General features: G+C 31.6%; 2 protein-coding genes and 1 pseudogene across 2 annotated transcripts; 1 reads left to right on the top strand and 2 right to left on the bottom strand.

Annotated features, from left to right (window-relative positions):
- The first annotated feature begins 727 nt into the window (after positions 1-727).
- On the top strand, positions 728-2,550 carry LOC127105315 (uncharacterized; annotated as a pseudogene).
- Positions 2,551-7,519: 4,969 nt separating this feature from the next.
- On the bottom strand, positions 7,520-8,873 carry LOC127106409 (uncharacterized). Its single transcript, XM_051043701.1, has one exon. The coding sequence runs from the start codon at positions 8,834-8,836 to the stop codon at positions 7,523-7,525; it is 1,314 nt and encodes a 437-aa protein (XP_050899658.1). The 5' UTR covers positions 8,837-8,873; the 3' UTR covers positions 7,520-7,522.
- Positions 8,874-11,235: 2,362 nt separating this feature from the next.
- On the bottom strand, positions 11,236-11,875 carry LOC127106410 (uncharacterized). The gene is made up of 3 exons (XM_051043702.1): positions 11,804-11,875; positions 11,578-11,725; positions 11,236-11,484 (listed from the first exon to the last, which is right to left on the bottom strand). The coding sequence occupies exons 1-3, from the start codon at positions 11,809-11,811 to the stop codon at positions 11,317-11,319; spliced, it is 324 nt and encodes a 107-aa protein (XP_050899659.1). The 5' UTR covers positions 11,812-11,875; the 3' UTR covers positions 11,236-11,316.
- Between the last annotated feature and the right edge of the window lie 11,218 nt (positions 11,876-23,093).

Consider the following 23,093-nt stretch of genomic DNA (forward strand, 5'->3'; position numbering starts at 1 on the left):
CAAAAAAATTGATACTATCATTGTAACTATTCATGAATATTAATATATAAATTATTTAAATAAAACTCAAATATTTATAAATAATTGACAAGAAAGAGTAAAATATATTTATAATGTTAGTTAGTGCAGATGAATGCAATTTTTAAAAAATTAGTATTACTTAAATAAGTATATGTAACTTGTAAAATATTGAAAATATTAATTTAAAGTAATACATCTTATTTAAAAAATTAAAAAAAAAACAAATAATAAATTAATATGTTATTTTATACTAATAAAGATATATTATAATTTATATATGCAAACTGATTATTTTTAATTATGTAGAAAAAAATAATAACCATTAAAAATTCTAACACAATTAAGTCTTGATTTCAAACACAAGACTTAAAAAATGTATCCAAACAATGTTCCAATGAAAAGTTAAAGATATTATATTTAATTATAGTATTTTTTAATAATAGATAAATAAATAAATTGCTACATGTAGATGCATATGATAGATCTATGTTTTGATTCTCCAAAACTATATATTTTTAATCAATTATCATTACTTTTAAAAGACAACATATCTAATACTGTGTTTCTTAATCTGTTACAATAATTTGTTATTTAACCTATTTCCTAACACTCAAAAACCTAAACCCTTAAACCTGCTGGCTTTACGTCGATACAGAAATAAAACCAGTGGTTACACTAATCGTTCACAGTAACTCTAGTTATCAACATGAAACGTAAGAAAAATTCTCTCCAAACTCGGCAACAAAGAGTTTCAGAAGATTTATATTTAGATGATTATTGTTGGGAATATGTTTTCAAATTCATCTTCAATGACGACGATGACGACAACCGTTCCTATTTCAAATCTCTTTCCATAGTTAACAAGCAATTTCTATCCATTACCAACCGTCTACGCCTCTCTCTCACTGTATGGAATCCAACCTGCCGTTTACTCTCTCGCCTTTTTCCAAGGTTCATCAATCTCATCTCCCTCGACCTCTCCTGTTACTATGGTCTCATCAACAACCTTCTCGTTCAAATCTCTCGTTTCCCATTGAAACTCACTTCGCTTAATCTCTCCAACCAACCCAACATTCCGGCACGCGGCTTGAGAGCTTTCTCACGAAATATTACAACTCTAACCTCTCTCATTTGTTGCAACATTGCTTCTCTCTCTACTGCTGACTTGCTTCTTATCTCTCAGTGTTTTCCTTCCCTTCACGAACTTGACTTAGGTAATATTTCAATGGTGTTTCCTAAGCTGCACAAAGTTAATTTCTATGGTCGTATCCATACATATATGACCGACGCATGGCTTTTACAAGTATGTAAGAATTCTGAGTTTCTTGAAGATGTTGCGATGTGGAACTGCTCACTATTAACTCATCACGGCATTGCTTCTGCCATCCGTGAGAGACCAACTTTAAAGTCTCTATCAATTAATTGTATGTCAAACAATGATTACATTAGCTCACACTTCATTGACTCTCTAGTGAGTTTGAAGGACTTAACTTGTCTTGATTTGTCATTTACACGCATCACGGATGAATTGTTTTCCTCTATTGTAACCAGAGGTCTTCCTTTGAAAAAGCTTGTCCTCCAATATTCTCGTGGATATAGTTATGCTGGAATCTTTTGTTTGTTATCCAAGTGTCGATCTATACAACATTTGGATCTTCAAAGTGCTGATTTTTTGAATGATCAACATGTTATGAACTAGTCTTTGTTTTTTGGTCATTTAGTCTCTATAAACCTTAGCAGTTGTATGACGCTCACAGAATCAGCCTTGTTTTCACTTGTTAGGAACAGTCCTTTACTCGGTGAGATCAAAATGGAATACACAAATATTGGCAGAGTGGATATAGTAAATTTTAATTCTTTCAAGGATTCTGCTGTAAGCCCTCCATTAAAGTCTCTCCATTTGGCCTGTAATTACGAACTAAGAGATGAAAGCATCAAAATGTTTGCTTCCATTTTCCCCAATTTAGAGGTGCTTGGTTTGATGGGTTGCTATAAAATATCTGGAGAAGGTATTTGTCAAGTTTTAAGGAGATGTTGTAAGATTAGAGATTTGAACTTAGATTGCTCACAGGTAAAGCTCCATGAAATGAACTTTGAAGTTCCTAAATTGAAGGTGTTGAGCTTGTCATCTACAAGAGTTGACGATAAAACACTTTATGTGATCTCAAAGAATTGTTCTGGACTTTTGCAACTGATACTAAGGAATTGTAGAGATGTTACAAAAGAGGGAATTATGCATGTGGTAAAGCACTGCACGCAACTTAGAAAGATCAATTTGGCGTATTGTTCTAAATTGCTTCCTAATATTGTCAACGAGATGGTATTTTCAAGGCCATCATTGAGAAAGATAACCTTTGGACGTTGCTCTCAAATTAGTGTCAATAAGAGGAAACTCTTCTCGCGTTATGGATGTCTTCTTTGCTAGTACTCTTTGTTGGGAAAAAAATAAAACTTATGGGATTTTAGGAATCTACTGATGTTGGGAAATTTTTGATACTTAGGGATGAAATTTCTTTGATTTAAAGCTGCAACTGCAACTTTTCTAGTTTTTTTAAAATGCTTTAACACTGTCACCTTTGTTTCCATGTAAGTTTGTCGATATACACAGAACTTGGAATAATGATGCAACCTTCATGAGCACTAGTTTGCACTGATACTAATTTCAATCAAATTTCCATTCACAAAAGAGAAGACATGGAATGAATTATGACCTGAAACCAATCACAAAATCTTTATTTATAGATGTATCACATCACCACTAAGAACTTAAATACTCTTTTGAAATTTCAATGTTCATACTAGTCAGTACAATATATGTATTACTTAGTTATATGCATGGAAAAGAAAAGGCCAAAAAATGTAAAATGTGAAGGTCCTTTCTACTTAGTTATATGTTCATGCTACTCTTTTGAAGAACACACTTGTAGATCAATAGACGAAACAAATACACTATTAAACACTACGACTAAAACCAATACAAACCAGAAAACTGACCTCTAAATATGGTATATAGAATAATAATAAAAAACTCAAATGCATATAAGAAAACACGTAAATAATCTACATGTTATATTAAGATGCAAACTCAAATTTCAAAATATCGAATAAAAGAGAATTTTGATCAATGATGAGAAAACAAGAGAAAATATAATTCTCACAATGATCCATCTCTCCTTTACCCATATATATATACCCAAATACCCTCACGCACTCTCTATCTACCATGTCAACCATGTCAATATGAATTTGGGAAGCCCCATTTGAGTCCTATTATATTATCAATGGAAAAAGGCAGAATCAAAAAGTATATTTATAGGTTAATATTTGTAAGTTTTCTCCAAAAGAAATAACATAAAATCTGCAGGACACATATTAAATATAATAGTTTACTTGATAGCCTAGTGTACATATGTAATTTTTCACTTTACTGCATAGTTATAGTTAATATATAACTAGAATTCATGTATCTATCTTCATCAATTCAATGAAACAGTAATCATTTTTCAATTTACTTTTTCCGCTCTCTTTATCTTTTTGAATGTAGTTGTATTTCATCTTCTTCATGATGAGTTCTTCAATCATTGACATGGTATCCGAGCTTAACAAGCTCTGGTAGTCATTGTTCTTCATCACTTTCTTTCTGTATCTTTCTCCCTGCTTCAATGGCAACTCAGAGCTATGCTGATTTCGCTACCAATTATGATATCCCTATTACCTTCATCCGAACGAGAAACCAACGCTCATTCTTGTTTCTTCACCGCTTTATGACAAAAACTATTATACATGGGCTTGATCAATGCAAATCGTGTTAATCTCCAAGAACAAGGATAAGTTCATCGACGACACTCTTCCCAAACCGGTTGTGTCTGATTTCCTCTATGCGTCATGGATTCGGTGCAACACAATGGTTCTAGCTTGAATTCAACATTCGATTTCTGAATTTATTGCCAGATTGGTGCTCTGGATCGATAATGCTGTTGGCGTGTGGAAGAATTTGCAGATTAGATTTTCTCACAGCGACATTTTCCGCATATCTGACATTCAAGAAGATTTGTACAAATTCCGTCAAGGTACTCTTGATGTATCAAAATACTTTACTCATTTGAAAGAATTCTTTAAGAATTATCTCTCTGGAAAGCTCGGTAAAATTTACCTTGGTAATGAACAATCTTGTGAGATTGTGGGCAAAGGTGAAGTAATGATTAAGTTGAATGGGTCTGTATGGGAATTAAAAACTGTCAGACATATTCCCGAACTGACAAAGAACTTAATCTCCGTAGTCCAGTTGGCTAGTGATGGTTACACAACTGTCTTCCATGGCGACAATTGGAAGATTTCAAAGGGTGCAATCACAATTGCTCGTGGTAGGAAGAGTGGTACTCTTTACAAGACAACTGGAACATGTCATTTGATTGCAGTTGCAACAAATGAAAGTCCCAATCTATGGCACCAAAGATTAGGACATATGAGCGAGAAAGGGATGAAGGTTATGCACTCAAAAGGAAAACTACCAAGTCTTCGGTCACAATAGAAATTTACATGTGTGAAGACTGTATACTTGGAAAACAGAAAAGAGTCAGCTTTCAGACAAGTGGAAGAACCCCAAAGAAAGAGAGACTCGAGCTTGTTCAATTTGATGTTTGGGGTCTAACAACTGTCTCATCCGTTGGTGGAAAGAACTACTTTGTGACTTTTATCGATGATCACTCTAGGAAGATATGTGTATACTTTCTGAAACATAAGTCTGATGTATTTGAGGATTTCAAGAGATAGAAAGCTATGGTGGAAAATGAGACGGGATTGAAGACCAAAAAGCTCAGAATCGACAATGGTGGTGAATATGAAGACACCAGATTCAAGAAGTTATATTTTGAGTACGGGATCAGAATGGAGAGAACCGTACCAGGAACGCCTCAACACAATGGTGTAGCAGTGCGTATGAATAGAACATTGACTGAGAGATCCAGAAGCTTACGTGTGCAGTCAGGCTTACCTAAGAAGTTTTTGGCAGAAGCCGTCAACACGGCAGCTTACTTAATCAACTGAGGTTCATCGGTTCCATTCGAGCACAAAATATCAGAAGAGGTATGGAGCGGAAAAGAGGTAAAACTCTCGCATCTTAGAGTTTTCGGTTGTGTAGCATATGTTCACATTAGTGATCAAGGTAGAAATAAACTTGATCACAAATCAAAGAAGTGCACTTTCATTGGTTATGGTGAGGATGAGTTTGGCTACAGACTTTGGGATGATGAAAATAAAAAGATGATCTGCAGTAGAGATGTAAACTTAAATGAAAGAGTGATGTACAAAGACAGGCATAACACAACCACCAACAACTCGAAATCTAGTGAACCTGTGTATGCAGAGGTGGACGATGTCCTAGAAAGTCCCACTATTGAAAGTTCTCAGTTAGAGGGATCAACTAAATCAAGTAACATACAACCGTCTGACACACCAGATCATCATACTCGAAATAGGAGATATATGGATTATTTGTTGATGACAGATGGGGGTGAGCCTGAAGATTATGTAGAAGCATGTCGGACCACAAATCCTAGTAAATGGGAGCTTGCAATGAAAGACGAGATGAAGTCTTTGATTTCCAATCAAACATGGGAACTAGCTAAGTTACCTATGGGAAAGAAGGCACATCACAACAAATGGGTGTATCGAGTAAAAGAAGACCATGATGGCTCCAAGAGATACAAGGCTCGACTAGGGGTAAAAGGATTCCAGCAAAAGGAAGGAATTGACTACAATGAAATTTCCGCTCCGGTTGTGAAACACAATACTATCAGGTCAGTGTTAAGTATTGTTGTTAGTGAAGATCTCTATCTTGAGAAATTGGATGTGAAGACTGCATTTCTTCATGGAGACTTAGTTGAGGAGATATACATGCACCAACTTGAAGGATTCTCAGAAGAGGGGAAAGAGAATATGGTGTGTAGGCTAAAGAAGAGCTTGTATGGTCTGAAACAAACTCCAAGGCAGTGGTATATAAAGTTTGAAAGCTTCATGTATAAAGAAGGTTTCCAAAAGTGCAATGCCGACCACTTTTGTTTCTTCAAGAGATATCATTTAAGTTATATCATTTTAGTACTTTATTTCGATGATATGTTAGTAAGAGGTCTAGATATTGATGAAATCGGAAACTTGAAGATGCAATTGTCAAAAGAATTTGACATGAAGGACTTGGGTCCTGTAAGAAAGATTCTTGGTATGCAAATCACGAGAGATAAGCAAAGAGGAGTTTTGCAGTTATCTCAAGCAGAGTACATCAACCGTGTTTTGCAAAGGTTCAACATGGGCAATGCCAAACCGGTTAGCACACCTTTGGCAAGTCATTTTCGCCTATCCAAGGACCAGTCTCCTCAGACGGAGGAAGAAAGAGAATCCATGGCTAACATTTTGTATGCTTCGGCCATTGGAAATTTGATGTACGCAATGGTTTGTACGAGACCAGACATTGGCCATGCACTGGGAGTTGTTAGCAGGTTTATGTCAAATCCAGATAAAGGTCATTGGGAAGCTGTGAAATGGATGTTGAGGTATCTACGAGGCACTAAGGAGAAGTTTTTGTGCTTTAGTAAAGATGAATTAAAAGTAAAGGGATATTTAGATGCAGACTTTGCTGATGAAATTGATCTCATGGAAACATAATACAAATATATTATTATTCTCTCTTTCTCTCTTATCTATATTCTTATATACTCCAATGTTGTGTTGATGCCGTCATCGGACGTCATTGTGTATCAGGTTAAGTTTCTCCTCCACAGTTTATGAATTTTGTTGTTGTAATGTTGATCTCATGGAAAATCCTTTTGCAATGTTATATCTCTTTGTCTAACTTGTAAGCAATTTTGAGGTAGATTTGCATATTTTGCTTTAAAGTTTGTGGCCGATGACATTATTAGTTTTTGCTTAAAGCTTTTAACACAAAAACTTATATCTCCTCGTAGTAAAGCAATGATGCAAGTTGCAACAGTTTGAACGGTTAAAATATGTATGACTTGCTTGTATTGTAATTCAAATGACAGTATGTGGTATTTATATGCTGTTATGGGAAGTTCGATTAGTTTTTTGCTTGCACCTCATACTCCTCAAAATTTTAGAAAACAATCAGACATGCATTGGAAAAAATGGATAATTAGAACAAATACTATTGTCCTATCTTAATTTAAATATCATTTTGTTTCCACCATACTATATGTCATGTCTATGATAAAACATAGACTTTCACTATTTACGAAAACACTCATACTAACTTCTAATCCTTAATAATTTCTTTTGAGTATCCAACGGAACCCATGCTGCCAATGAAGGTGGCAATAAGTATGACACAAATTTAATTCATGTAATATAATTTAAGGAACAGTAAAGAAAAACATTAAAACTTAAAACTTCATATAACACGCAACTGTGTGCATTACATTGGCATCTAAAAATAAAAGACTAATTTCTAAGCGAAACAAATCTAAAAACCAAAAACATGGCTAAAACTTTAGTAGATTAAGAGGTTTCTCTTTTTTAATGATGGCCTTGATAAAATAATTGAGTCAACAACATCAACAATCACTTTATCACGTATATGGATTTGCTTCAGTTGTGTGCAATTTTCAACCACTTGCATCACTCCCTTTTCGGTGACATAAAGGCAAAATAATATGGATAGTTTCAAAAGTCCACAACAACTCTTTGAGATATAATAGAGTGTTCTATCATCAATCCTTGTATTTGACAAATCCAACACCTCCAGTTGAGAAACTATAAAATTCAATTTAAATCCTCTTATTTTATCACAGCGACTAATGTTCAAATGTCTGATCTTAGAACATCTAGTTAGAACTTGACAAATACCTTCTATAGATATGCTATAGCAACCACACAAATCAAGATGCTCTAAATTAGGAAAAATGGAAGCTAACAATAGGATGCTTTCATTTTCTATAACTAAATTGCTAGCCAAACTTAGAACCTTTAATTGAGGGTTCACATCAAAATCCTTTAAAGAATCATAACTCTCTACACTCTCTGTTATAATTCTTTCCATTGCAATCTCCTTAAGTAAGGGACATTTCCTAATGATTGCAAACAAGGTCGAGTTTGTGAGCTTCCGACCGTCCCAAAGTTTTATAGACACCAAACCACCAAGAAACAAAGATAGCTGAGCAATATGACGGTCCTGTAAGAAATTAGCTCCAAAACCCAAATGTTGTATCCCATTACATTTGGATAACAAGAAATAAATTCCATCATAATTATAGCCGCTACATTTTTTTAGAATAAAGCTCTTTAAAGGAAGACCTTCCCTTGCAATAGAGTAGAGCAACTCATTTGAGATTTGCAAATGGCAGAAATTAAGAGAATTCAAACCCTTCAAACTGACGAAGGAATCAATATAGTGTGAAGTAAGGTAACTTGTATCGTTTAGGTCAATCCCGGAGATGGATAAAGATTTCAATGTTGGTCTATCACGGAGAGCGGAAGCAATGCCGTCGTCGAGAGCACGAGAGCGGAAAGAGAGGCAAAGGGAATTGAGGTTGGAGAATCTATGGAAGAAACGAGTGAGAAAAGAAGGTGGTGGATTGCGAGTAGAGATAGAGAAAGTGAGTCGGTTGGTGATGGAGAGAAAGTGCTTAGAAACAAGGGATAGAGAGTTAAAGTGTCCCTTGTGGTTGATGAGGAATTTGAAGATATGCTCCCAACAATCTTCAGGTAAATAAAATTCGGATTCAGATTTGAGAACACTTTTCTTCTTCTTTATCTTAGTGACAAAGAAGGGTGATTTGTGAAAACTTGTCCTCTTCCTTTTCATATTGAACACAATAATCAGGTTAGGTTGTGCCGCCACTGTGTTGGCTTATGTACGCAATAAAACAAACTACTACTACCGAAATTTGGGCTTTCTATCCCAATTATTTTTTATTTTTTTAAACTGTTATGGACTCATAAGATTTGTTTTATTAACTATTCTGTTTTAAATATTTTATATTCATTTAATATGGAATAATTATTCATAGGCATATTTATATATTTTCTTGCATATATTTTTCATAATAGAAAATTTATTATATTAATATGATATCACAAATTAATTATTACGTTGAATATCATATCAATTTTAATTCCATAACAATATTTAATTATTGTGATATTAGATTGTCCAAACAACTATATTTTTGTATAGTTCTTTCAACCATTAAACCTAACTAGTAAAGGACCCGTGCGTTCGCAAGGGTTGCGCATGTGCAATAATTTATTTTAAAAAAATTAAAAAGAATATATTTTTTTGTTTATATATATATATATATATATATATATATATATATATATATATATATATATATATATATATATATATATATATATATATATAGTTGGATCAACGTACACAAATTTATTGCATAAGAGTTTTTTTTAATGTAATGGATGTTAAATGATCAATAAATGGGTTCAAAAAATTTCCACAAATAACTTTTTCCAGTTTGGGACATAATAAAGTAAAACATTATTAATTTTCATTTTATTATTTTATCATTTAAAGAAAATCAAGTAACGATAATATTTGGCAAAAAAACTACAATAATAATTAATTTGATTTCAGAATATTGATTTCATTTTGGAATGACAAGATTGCAACAACAATAAAATAACGGTAATATTTATTATTAAAAAAAAATCATTTTGTCATTTAAAGATAGGTAATTTATTTAAATAGAGTTTAAATAGAGTTTAGTACGAAATAGAGTTTACTAATAATTAAATAGAGTTTAGTACGAAATTACTTATAGAAACATGAAAGTAGCTGTATTATGGATTGTAATTAGGGTAATTAAGTAATTATGGTGGTAATTAACTTTTATATATTAAAAGTTAATTGTAACATATGTATTAGACTTTGAAAAAAATTGTAAAAAAATGTATTTCGATGTGTTTTTTATAATTAGTTTTGAAGGATTTCATAATAAATTTTTATGTAATTGTTTTTTTAATTTCTAACACCATTAGGCATGCTGAAACCAAACATGACATGCAATAATCTATTTATAATTTAGTCGTATACACATATTTCATAAGATGACAACGTATTTTGTTATCAATCTAAAATACTTATTAACATTTGAAGATATGATACTCATATAAATTTTGTAGTTGAAAGAACACACAAAACACAATGTTCAACATAACAACATAGGATTTTGAATAATTTCACACACATGAATTAAATACTCATTATCATCCTTTAAACCATACATGAAATATAAATGTCAATTGTAATCCCACAAAATAAACACTTCAAAAAAGTAAGAACACATCCTACAACCAAAACATATCATGTTCTTAACAACTTCATACTTAAACTCATTCTGGTGCTAAAAAGTTCATAAAATATATTTCAATATCAAATTTCCGAAAATTCTAATTAAGAAGATGGTTCTATCTTTAATTTCTTGGATGGTTTGGTGCCTGATAATTGCGTAGCGCCAGACGCTTCAAAATCAACTTCTTCATCCTTGTCAGCAATTACAACATCCTTAGCCGGAGTCATTAGAATGATTGATTCTGGATCATTTTCACCAGATGTAGATAATGTTTGCTTGCAATATAAAAAATTAATTGTCAGATATAAAATGAATTATAATAATACAATATTTATCATAGAAAACTATTATGTTAACAAATGAAGATACTTACTGCGGAAGTTTCCAAATTTTCTTTGTTAGGGACCAACTTTGCATATTCAGTTTTAGACTGATTCTGCACATTGAAACATCGAATATTTATTATACTTGTTAAATGTTTAAATAATACATGAATTAAGTGAATATTATACGTCTTCTACTATGTAGTCATTTTCAATCTCTTTAACAAATGCTTCATCATCACAAAGCTTCCAAACAGGCGCTTGGGAAAACGTTGGCTGCACCTTAACTCTAAAAGCCATTTTCTTATTTAACAGCATTTCAAGCTCATCAGGATAAACCATTGGATCATCTTCTCCATTCTAATGGAAAAATAAAATATCAACCATGAGTGATAATCTGAACTTTACAACTCGATAAACTATTAACATTTTAACTTATGTATAACAATGTACCTCCACCATAGAGTTATGCATAAATTCAGCAGTCATTCCAAGTATAGCAGCACATTCGGAATCCCAGAATACAAATCGATATTTTGATTCACCATTGCTAACATATATCTCAATCTTGTACCTATAGTATTTTAAACGAAGAAAATAATATGATTAATAACAAATCCATTACCAAATTTATTTGCAATTCATCTAGATTATATGTACCTTGGTATAGGTTGTTCGACTTTTTGCCCACATGAACATTCATAAGCTTTTTCAGGATTAGGTGCCTTCGAAGAACACCTTGTGCAGCCATAATAAAACCATCCATACTTTGAGACAACAAATTTCAATGTGGTTGCTACAGTAACACATAAAGTTTCCTAAAAGCAAATCAAAAATGATATTAATTTCAAAAAGCAAACAATATAATTGTAATAGTAAAGATAAATTCGGCTCTATAGTATTCAACTTACATGTTTGATTTTGCAGAACTGACTTAAGGACATACATTTCGCATTATGAACAAACCTTTCTACTGGCGAATACTGAGAACCACCAGACCAATTAGAAAGAGATTTTGCAGATTGAGTAGGCTTCTCCTTCTGTTCATTAGTAGGCAACCTATAGAAATAAGATTGTTTTTGAAATCAAAAATTATGTATAATAATCTGAATATAAATAAATAAATAAAATTCATACTTAGACATAAAATCTTGAATTTCAGGGATGTCTTCATTTATCAACAATTTGGAACCACTTCATGCATTTGACACTGTAAATTGTATAATTAATATAAAAATTATTGAACGTATAATGAAAAATACAAATCAGCTATGTATTTATAAAGTCTGATAGTGTAATACCTTGGCCATCTTTTACCATTGCATGAGTGAGCAGAATTACAATAGCTCCATTGTTTTTAGGATCATTGTAGTAAGCCAAAAATTTTGATCCATAGATTTCCCATAAATTGCAATTTATGCAATTACCCCTATTTTGCAATATAAATAAACAATATTATATGATGGGATTCAGTGATGCAAAATATATAAATTTATCAAACACATAAGTTATGAAAACAATGCGCATTACTTCAAATCTTTCAGCACAACAGAAACAACAACTTTCTTCCCCAGAGTGTTGGATTGGATATGGTTTATCTCACTAACAGCACCAATAATATCTACATTAAAGTAAGGTTCATTATTGAATGTGTTTGCAAATATATAAGTTATATAAGTTATAATAGAATTTAAATTACCTTCCAGTCTATCGGTTTTGCATTTGCCTTGAAGTATCTCACCAAAATCTTTAAAGAAATATCCTTTAGGTGGAATATTTTGAAGTTCGATTGCCTTCATTGTGGTACCACCAAGAAACACAATTTTTTTTTAATGATCACATACCTTCCACTGAAAATCATTGTTATAGACACTGCCATTGTTTATAATGCATGTCATATTCTCCTTAATGACCTCTTTCCATTTCAGTAAATGGTCATGACGAATAAGGACCTGAATCCGATCACCCTAACAAAATGAAAATAATCTTCTTTTTATATGTTATACAAAAAAGCATTTTGTTGTAATTACTAACTATCATACAAAAATCTATACTTAAAAAAAGAAAAGCAATTTACCAAGGAATCCATAACAATCATCTCCAAATGTTCAATACCCTTATTATTCACAACACTCCAAACATCCATTATTCGAACAGCAAGACGTCAAGTTTCTTTTGAGTCATTGATGTCTTTCACAGAATCAACCTTTCTACTCATTTTCACTGAAAAAAAATTCAAAAATTAATGTAACTGCAAATTTAGATGACTATAAAATTACAAACCTAATAACCTGGAAAAAAAAGAGTATATAAATTTGATAGAGGTTTGTGGCAAAATGCTGAAAAGGATCCAACCTTTGATGTTACACATATATAACATCGTTTTGATTGTATAATTATATGTTATTAAATTATAACTTTAAATTAAAAATAACTATTTAATATAGTTGATTAATATTAATTGAGTAATTTAATATTATTGTTAATTTACCTACCAATTAATTATTATTATTGTTATTATTATTATTGATATTTACCCGCCATATATGATAAGAATATTTTTAAAATTTAAATAGTATATTTATTATTTGATTTGATTTGATTTAATTGAGATCCAAACTCTATAAATTAAAATCGGTTACTTATTATGAACAATAATATATGGTCATTCCAATGTCAATCTATTATTAATTGAATTTTACATAGATGTAATTTTGCAATAACACGCTGGCATATTGAATCTTATACCGCTGTTATCTTTGCACTAACATATTTTATCCTTTCAACAGAATAATTATAGTAAATACGTACATTCTGTATACCGAATTATAATAAAAATGTATTAAAATCAAAAGCAATAAAACTGTTCACAGTAAATAAAAATATAGTCTAATTTCTTCATGATCATAAATATTTAAAGAAAAATTCATTGAAATAAAAAATCAATAATAAATCAAAAGTTGAAATAAATGCTAATGACACAACATATATTTAAAATTTTATTTGATATATTTTTATATAATAAATAAATTAGTAATAAGTAAATGAATAATCAAATAGAATAGAATTTTAAGATGTTATTCTATATTTTGTTATTCTCGGTTTGACATCTCAGAAAGACCACTTAAAAAATCAGTATATTTATTATTAAAAAAATTCATTTTGTCATTTAAAGAAAATCAAGTAACGATAATATTTGGCAAAAAAACTACAATAATAATTAATTTGATTGCAGAATATTGATTTCATTTTGGAATGATAAGATTGCAACAATAATAAAATAACGGTAATATTTATTATTAAAAAAATTCATTTTGTTATTTAAAGATAGATAATTTATTTAAATAAAGTTTAAATAGAGTTTAGTACGAAATAGAGTTTAGTAATAATTAAATAGAGTTTAGTACGAAATTACTTATAGGAACATGAAAGTAGTTGTATTATGGATTGTAATTAGGGTAATTAAGTAATTATGATGGTAATTAACTTTTATATATTAAAAGTAGATATATAATCAATGCCGAACTAACATTTTTTGAAATTTGAGAAAAAAAATAAAAATTAATTTTTTTATATAAATAACATTTTATGAAAAATAATATACTTTTTGTTTAAAAATTTCAAAATATAAAATTATTTATTAAATTATTATATTCAATTTTGTTTAATATTTTTTAATTAATAATAAAATTAACGCATCAAAATCTTGCCCTTTAAAAAATACCTAATAGAGAAAGTATTATCGAAAATTTTAAAATAAAAAAATTGATTTAAAATTTTGTTATTTATTTTTAAATTAACCCACAAATATACATTTAAATGGATGGTATAGCTCACTCTTAGTTTTTTTTTCCCGCACTCGGTTGAAAATTAAACTCTAATCTTGAAGTTAATTCGAATCAATCTTGATTGATCGTGTTTCTCGTTCTTTACTCTTTACAGTGATCCAACCATACCTTGATTAAAGATGATTTGTTCTCACAAATATTTGATGAGAGAAGATAATTTGAGAGAGAAAAGGGTTTTGGGAGAAGAGAGGAAATTTACTGAACCATTCAAAGTTGCTCTCTCCTCTATTTATAAAAATTGGATATCTCCCTATTTATAGTTGAAATTACTTACACAGAACGTAACCTCTCTAATTAACTCAATTGTTACAAAAACAAATATTAAGTTTAACTCTATCGAAGTTAGCTCCTTCGAGAACTACATACTTCGACCATTAAAGATTGTATTAGACTATTATTATATTGAATACATTCGACTTTGATTTTGTTGAATCTATTGCATGCTTAACACAAATAATTACATATTTAACATACCATATAATTTATTGTGTTTATGCTATATTTATCATAGTTCTCAATCTCATGAACAATATGATCTGCACAGTCTTCGTCATGATGTTTGCAATCTGATTCAATTCTAAAGTGTTTCAAGTTCAGCTTCTCATTTACTACTTAGTCTCGAAGGTAATGGAACTTCATTTTGATGAAACCTCATTTGCTACTTAAATTTTATATATATATATATATATATATATATATATAATATATATATATATATATAATATATATATATATATATATATATATATATATATATATATATATATATATATATATATATAATCTATATGATATGAAAATACAGTAAAAAATTATCGTTATGGACTGATCAGATTTGTTTTATTAACTATTCTGTTTTAAATATGTTAATTTGTTTAATATTTATATTAATTTAATATAGAATAATAGTTATACAACTATCCTTAAATAGGTATATTTATATATTTTTTGCATATATTTTTCATAATAAAGAAAAATTATTATACTAATATGATATCACAGATTAGTTATCACGTTGAATACCATATCAATTTTAATTCCATAACAATATTTAATTATTGTGATATTAGATTATCCAAACAACTATATTTTTTTACAGTTCTTTCAACCACTAAACCTAATATATAATCCATGCCGAACTAACATATTTTGAAATTTGAGGAAAATTTAAAAATTAATTTTTTATATAAATAACATTTTATTAAAGTTAATATATTTTTTATTTAAAAGATTTATAATATAAAATTATTTATTAAATTATTGTACTCAATTTTGTTTAACATTTTTTAATTAATAATAAAATCAATGCATCAAAATCTTGCCATTTAAAAAATACTTAATTGAGAAAGTATTATCAAAAATTTTCAATTAAAAAAACTGATTTAAAAGTTTATTATTTATTTTTAAATTAATCAATAAATATACATTTAAATTGGTCGTAGAGTACACTCTTATTTTTTTTTCACACTAGCCTAATGGCGGTTGTAAATTAAATTTCAATCTCGAAGGTAATTCGAATCAATCTTTATTGATCGTGTCTCTCGTTCTTTACTCTTTACTTGAGTGATTCAATCATGCATTGGTTAAAGGTGATTTAGTCTCATAAAGATTTGATGAGAGAAGATAATTTGAGAGAGAAGGGTTTTGGGATAAGAGAGGAATTTTATTGAACGATTCTAAGTTGCTCTCTCTCCTCTATTTATAAAAATTGGGTATCTCTATATTTATAGATGAGATTACTTACACACAAAGTAATCTCTCTAATTAACTCCATTGTTACGAAACAAATATTAAGTTTAACTCTGTCAAGTTAGCTCCTTCGACAACTAAATACTTCGATTACTAAAGAATATATTCAACTATTATTATATTGAATACATTCGACTTTGAGTCTGTTGAATTTACTGCATGTTTAACACAAAGAATTGCATATTTAACACACCATTTAATTCATTGTGTATATATTATCTTCATCATAGTTCTTAATCTCTTAAACAAATCGATATGTGCAACCTTCGTCATGATGTCCGCAATCTGATTATCAGTTCTATAGCGTTTCAAGTTCAACTTCTCATTTGTTATTTAGTCTCGAAGATAATGGAACCTCATTTCGATGAAACCCCATTTGCTACTTAAATTTTATATATATGATCTACATGATATGTAAATACAGTAAAAAAAATTATCGAAGGTATCAAAATATTAAGTTTGACACCTTGAATTTTGGTATTATTAGCACTAATATTAGAAAAATTAAAAAGTTCCATTAATATTATTACTAGTTTTTTATATAAATCAAGTATCCTCTACGCGCAACAGTAAAGACTACCCCTCAAACTGGAGAAGACCATAACACCTTGGATTTGCTGATTATTATTAGTACTATTGTGTTCTAAACAAAATAATTAATCAAATTTAATATTTTTATGAGCTACATAATAATTTTTATAAAACCCAATATTTTTACTTTTTCAAATATAAATATATTTTGATGTTAAAATAATTTATTAGTAAAAATATATTATTAAATTTATTATTATATTATTGACTTTAAATTTTGGTCTCTCATCCTCAATTTTAGTATAAAAAAAAACACTGAGGTGTAAATTTTTTTTTATAGATGTGACACTTTTTTTGATGATGTGGTATTGTTTTTCATTTTCCAAGGTCATTTTATAATAAATTATTAATATTTTTTAAAGTTTTTTTTAGAAATTCATATGAAAATTAAATATTAATTAATCAATTGATTTAAAAACATATTTATTGGGCACAAGGCCTATCTATGCAGCCCATAATTTTCTGTTGTTCTATACATTCAAATTAAATAGTTTCTACACGATGTGGGATTTGGTGTATTACAAAGCATTGCCTTCTTCTATAGATATCTTCATCCTATGAGTTTAATCAGACTCTTCATCTTGTGCCATAGTCAAATCACACTATTTTATACACATCTTCATCCTATGAGTTCAAATCACACTCTTCATCTTCATCCTATGAGTTAAATAATTTTAATGTTTATGATCGAACATTTTTTAAAAGTTTCAACTATTACCACTATAACACCGACAAAATTAGCAAAATAGGAGTTACAACCAAAGTAAGTCGAAGATCTGACGACAGCGAAACAACTTGGAGGTAGAATGAATAAACCATAAACTAATATTAGCAACCTCAGTCACTGATTCTTGTTGAGACTTCTCACCTCTTTTCATTATTTTCATATTTTGGTTTAGTGAGCATACTATGTATGTTTTAGAAGTTGGACGGTGTATTGTGTCTTATAATACAACATTGAATTGTCCATCCTTGTATATAATGTCACGAAAACGGTCATGTTGTGTTCTAGAATCTCTTATTCCTCTATTGTTGATGTTTGATGTCTTGTATGAATGATCTAATCACTATAACCCCACAATAAATTAAAAAAATTGTTATAGTCGATCCCTCGTGAAATAACTCACTAACCACTACTTAGAGATTTTTATCCCTAGTTCTCCAGTGTAAGTAGGGTTATGCGATGTATAGAACGTTAATTCTCTATACAACTACTCAGAGTCTCCTATCCCTATTCAACTAGCGTAAGCACAACAGTTGCCCTAGGTCCAACACATAGACTAATGATCAGTATTCCCTATGTACCCAAAATCATATTAAAAGAGTATCTCACATAAAAAGCATTACGAACAAGAAGCAATTGAATAAGATTATAGATCAATAGGTTCATACAATTGTCAAATCAACATAGAATCCAACAATATAGAAATAAGGCCATCATAACACAACTTAACCTAGAAGAGTTTAACTACTCATAATGCAATTAACAATACCATAATTGATAGATAAAAATAACATGAAAAGTCCCTTGAAGTTATGGCCTGTAATGACTTCAAATACTCTAAAAAACTCCATTTGTGCCCTCAAAATTGTGCTTTTATCTCCAAATTTTGTAACCCTTGTGAAAATTTAGAAAATCCCCTTTTAAAGGCGTCATAATGGACCAGAACGCATCAGAAAAAAACCAGAAAAATGACCATCACGCGCGCGATGCATCTTTCAATGCCCTATCGCGTGCGTGATGTTGCGCGTGATTATTAGTGGCTCACACTTTTTATTCCTTTTTCACTCAAATTTTCACGAAGTCCACAATTTGCACACTTAGCTATTTTCCCCTCATTCTTTGGTCATTCTTCTTCATATTTGCTCGACTTTCACTTGTTTTCCTCCGATTATTCAACTAAATATATGCAATAATGGATTGTCATCACAAACCCAAACTTACAGGGTCACACACAAAGGACGGATTGATGAGAGATACAGTAACTAAGGAACACTGTAAGGTACGGTGCACTTAAGTGAATTATAGAACATCGTAAGGTACGATGTACTTAAGTAGAATACGAAATATGGTAAGGTACCACACACTTAAGTGAGTTTGGCATATTATAAGATATGGGCCACATATACTTAAGTGGGCTTTTTAGCTTGAAGCCCACACAAGTGGTTCTATAAATAGAACCTTTGTGCAGAAGCATTCGCTGCGGTTGTATTTTCGTTCTCTCTCTCTCTCTCTCTCTCTCTCTCTCTCTCTCTCTCTCTCTCTCTCTCTCTCTCTCACACACACACACACACACACACACACATACACACACACACACGCGCGCGCGCGCGCACACACGCACTCAAAGCCTTCATTCGTAGCAGCTAGCACTGAGATTGAAGGAATTCGTTCGTGTGGACTGAGTAGAGGCGTTGTCGTCGTTCAACGTTCGTGATCGCTCCATAGATCTGCATCAAAGGTTTCAATCGTCACAAGAGGTAACTATTCTATCATTGATCATGCCCATTCGTAAGGATCACTAAAGGAGAAAATTTTAATTTCCGCTGCGTTTTGGATCGCCAATCTCCTTCATTATTAACATAAACAAATATGTCATGATATACAACAAGAAAGTTAGGGAAGAGGAAAGAGACAAGATCAGGAATTGTAACCTATCAAAGTGGACAATAACATTGTATATTCTATTTGAGGCTCCCTACTTCTTTGGGAAAGTAAAAAATAATTGACTTTAACTACTTAATGGATAGACTTAAGAGGAAGCTTAATGGGTGGAAGGAAAAACATTTGTCTTATGCTGGTAAAACATTTCTCTTTAAGGTTGTCGCTCTGGTCTTGCCTACTTATGCTATGATTTTTTAAAAATTTCCCAATAACTTATGCCAAGATATGGATAGATTGATGAGGAACTATTGGTTGGGTGCTAAAAATTATGATAAAAAAATTTGTTGGACTAAATGGAGTATTATATGCACCAAAAAGGAAAAATGTGGGATGGGGTTTAAGGATATGAGCATCTTTAATGATGTTTTGCTTTCCAAGCAAAGTTGGAGGAATTTGACCAACCAAAATAAGGATCATGAGCCAGATGAAAAGTGAAAAGGAGCAGGGCAAATTTTGGGGTATGACATGGCCCATCCACCTTTCTTAACACCTTTGATCTCAAAAAAGGAGGAAAAACAAACCTATGGTGGGCTCTATATTTTTGGCCTCACATACTATCTCGAAAGCCTTGATAAACCCTCAACTATTAGGGAGGAGTTGGGAAGGGGCAATTTTTATGGTTCTTAACAGATCCGATTCAAAATCACTAGAGGGTATGTGGATTTTAAAATCCTCTAATACACTGACGTAAAAGTATAAATACTCGTCTTTGACTCCTCTAGGACTGACTATGCAAACACATTCCCCTAGGATGCAGGGCTCCAAAATAACATCGTACTCATTTCTAGTAGAGGAGATATTTCTCAAAGATAGAAGTTTAACGATCTCTACTTCATCCATGGAACTATGGTCATAACTTATTACTTCTTGATCAAAGGAGTCGGCAATCTCCATCAACACTTCTATTGAAGAACCTTATGAGGAAGAGTCGGAATCAGAATCGCTAAAAGAGGCGAAAATATCGTTATAAGCTTCCTTTACAATATAGTCAAAGTCAACTTTGCTCAAGATGTCCCTACATCCTCTCATACGAAAGTCCCAAAGATTTTTCCTTTCTTGAATACTTAGGGTTCTTAATACATTTGCATTATTGTTGCATTCGCGAACACTAGGCATTGCTTATAAGAAAAGAATACATACAAGAGAAATAAAAGAAAATATACCCGATTTTGAGGAACAAATGAAAACTCTGAAGTCGCCTGGAAAGAAAATAAGTTACTCCAGTTGAGGATTAGCAGGAAGAGAAAAAAATGACTTTAATTAAGGGAAGTAGTCCTTTTCTAAAATGACTCTACGAAAATGAAACTTTTTGGATTATTGAAGAGGATCAATTTCCCATAAAAATCATCATTACGGAAGAAAGAGAGAATCTGGTAAAGATACACTCCCATGTCTGTAACAGTTGACTACATCACTAAAGAAGTGTACATTGGCATGATATGGCCGAGGAATATCTCGACCATCGATGAAAACCAAATTTTCGGGCTTTTTTTGTCTGGACACTTCAATCTTTTAGATTTCATGACCGGGGGGGCTTATGTACATCTCAGGAATTAGTTTGACCAGCCGATGTATAAAATAGGAAGAAGTCTATGAGAAAATAAGGATGATTCAGATGAAGGTCGGGTAATAGACAAAGACCGGTAATAGACAGATGTCGGGTAATAGACAGAGGTCGGGTAATAGGTAGAGCTAGAAGTCGTCATGTTGTCGGATTGTGATCCCTGATAGATCGAGGTCATCATTGGTATAAATACATCATCTGGAAATGGTCTCGAAAGATGAAGGGTCCCAATAACATATTTATGAAGAAAATGTTACAAGCCATTAAGAAAGGAAGATAAATGATTAAACCGGCGACAGTTTTTTGGTCATGAATGCAGGAAGGAAGAGGAAAGGATTCGTGGTGATTGTTAGGGGTAAGGATGGACCTATATAAATGGTATCAGGAAATCATACGAGAGACAAGAATCACCTCATAATGGGTAACGGACAACGGGGAAGTCAACCTTTTAGTGTTTTTAGGAAGAACATACCCAAAGGTACACTTTTCTAGGTTGAGCCTCATATTATACTGTCAGATTCTTTGGAAAACTTGTTAGATGCTTGTCATGTAGCTTCTCTTTGTTAGATTTAATGATCATACCATCCATATAGGCATACATTGTTTCACCTATCTTTTCATTAAAGACTTTGTTCATCATCCTCTGATACGATGTCCTTGAGTTCTCTAGAATAAAAGGCATCATGGTGTATTGATAATTGGCTTGTTCGATCATGAATTTTATTTTCTCTCTATCTGGTTTATACACGAGTATCTGGTTGTAGTCAGAGTATGCATCCATGAATGACAATAGTTTATACTCGGCTTAACTATCCATTAACTTGTTTATGTTCGGAAGCGGATACAAATCTTTGGGGGAGGCTTGATTCAATATGGTATAATTAACACACATTCCCCACTTCTCGTAAGTGTTCTTGACTAACATGATATTGAAGATCCATTAAGTATATCTCATTTCAGAAATAAAGTTAGAAGAATCAAGCAAGCCCTGTTGCCTTCTTCTTCGTTGGGACACATATCAGGCACAAAGATCAATGTTTAATTTTGGCACACCATGCTCGCATTTATGCCACACATATCGTGGGAGGAGATTGCAAAGAGGTTGGCATTAGCTATTAGACATTCAACGAGTCCATTTTTCACCTCGGCCCGTAAATAAGCTCCATCTTGACTTGTGTCAATAAACTAGGCTCGTTACAGGGTTTCATTTTCTCGTACGTCGAGATCGACCATGCCGATTGCATCACAAACCTTCTTTCTTCCCTTCTCCAAAGCAACAACGCTTTCTAGGGCTTCCTTAGTATTGCCTCGTATATAAGGTGCGCTCTACGTAGGTCGACTGCGATAACGAGTGATTTACCCAAATTGTTGTGATATTTCATCTTTAAATGGACCGTGGATGCCACTACATCCAACGCTTCTAGGAATGACCTTCCAAGAATGTCATTGTAGACGCTTTCACAAAGGACTACAAGGAAGCACGCACACACGATCCTTTTGTTATTTCCTTCTCTGACGGAAACTAGTAGATCTATAGATTCATATGGACAAGTTGAGGTATAATTGAATCCAATGAGACTCCTACCTTCACATGGTTTCAAATCTTGCTTGTGTAACTTTAGTCTCATGAAGATTATGATGTACATCAGGTCGCACGACTTCCATCATCAATGAGGATCCCTTATACCGAGTGGTTCACCATGGTGGTTGTTTTGACCAGCAGAAGCGTTGCATTAGGGGTTCCATCCATCTTTTTGTGATCTCGAAACACTAAATTTGGCATGTCACCTTCTCATTCTACGATTTCGTTGATTTGAGGAAGTTGGTGGAGGCTTTTTCTCACCAAGAAGTCCATTGTTGATCGAACCAACGACAAGGATATAAAATGATCTCAAACTGGAATAACCTAATGTGTTCTAAAAAACGAGGTCATAAGTCATCTTTTTTCGAATTGACGTAATTGCTATAACAATCATGACTTGAATAAGAAGGATCCGAATGTGGAAATTT

The sequence above is a fragment of the Lathyrus oleraceus genome, chromosome 7 (genome assembly GCF_024323335.1).
Source record: "Lathyrus oleraceus cultivar Zhongwan6 chromosome 7, CAAS_Psat_ZW6_1.0, whole genome shotgun sequence".
In the NCBI taxonomy this organism is placed as follows: domain Eukaryota; kingdom Viridiplantae; phylum Streptophyta; class Magnoliopsida; order Fabales; family Fabaceae; genus Lathyrus; species Lathyrus oleraceus.

What these genes read in the sequence shown, in the direction of transcription:
- LOC127106409 (XM_051043701.1), bottom strand. Translation starts at nt 8,836, where the DNA reads ATGAAAAGGAAGAGGACAAGTTTTCACAAATCACCCTTCTTTGTCACT.
- LOC127106410 (XM_051043702.1), bottom strand. An exon ending in AGTTCTGCAAAATCAAACAT is followed by an intron (nt 11,485 to 11,577) that starts GTAAGTTGAATA and finishes ATTTGCTTTTAG; the next exon opens with GAAACTTTATGTGTTACTGT.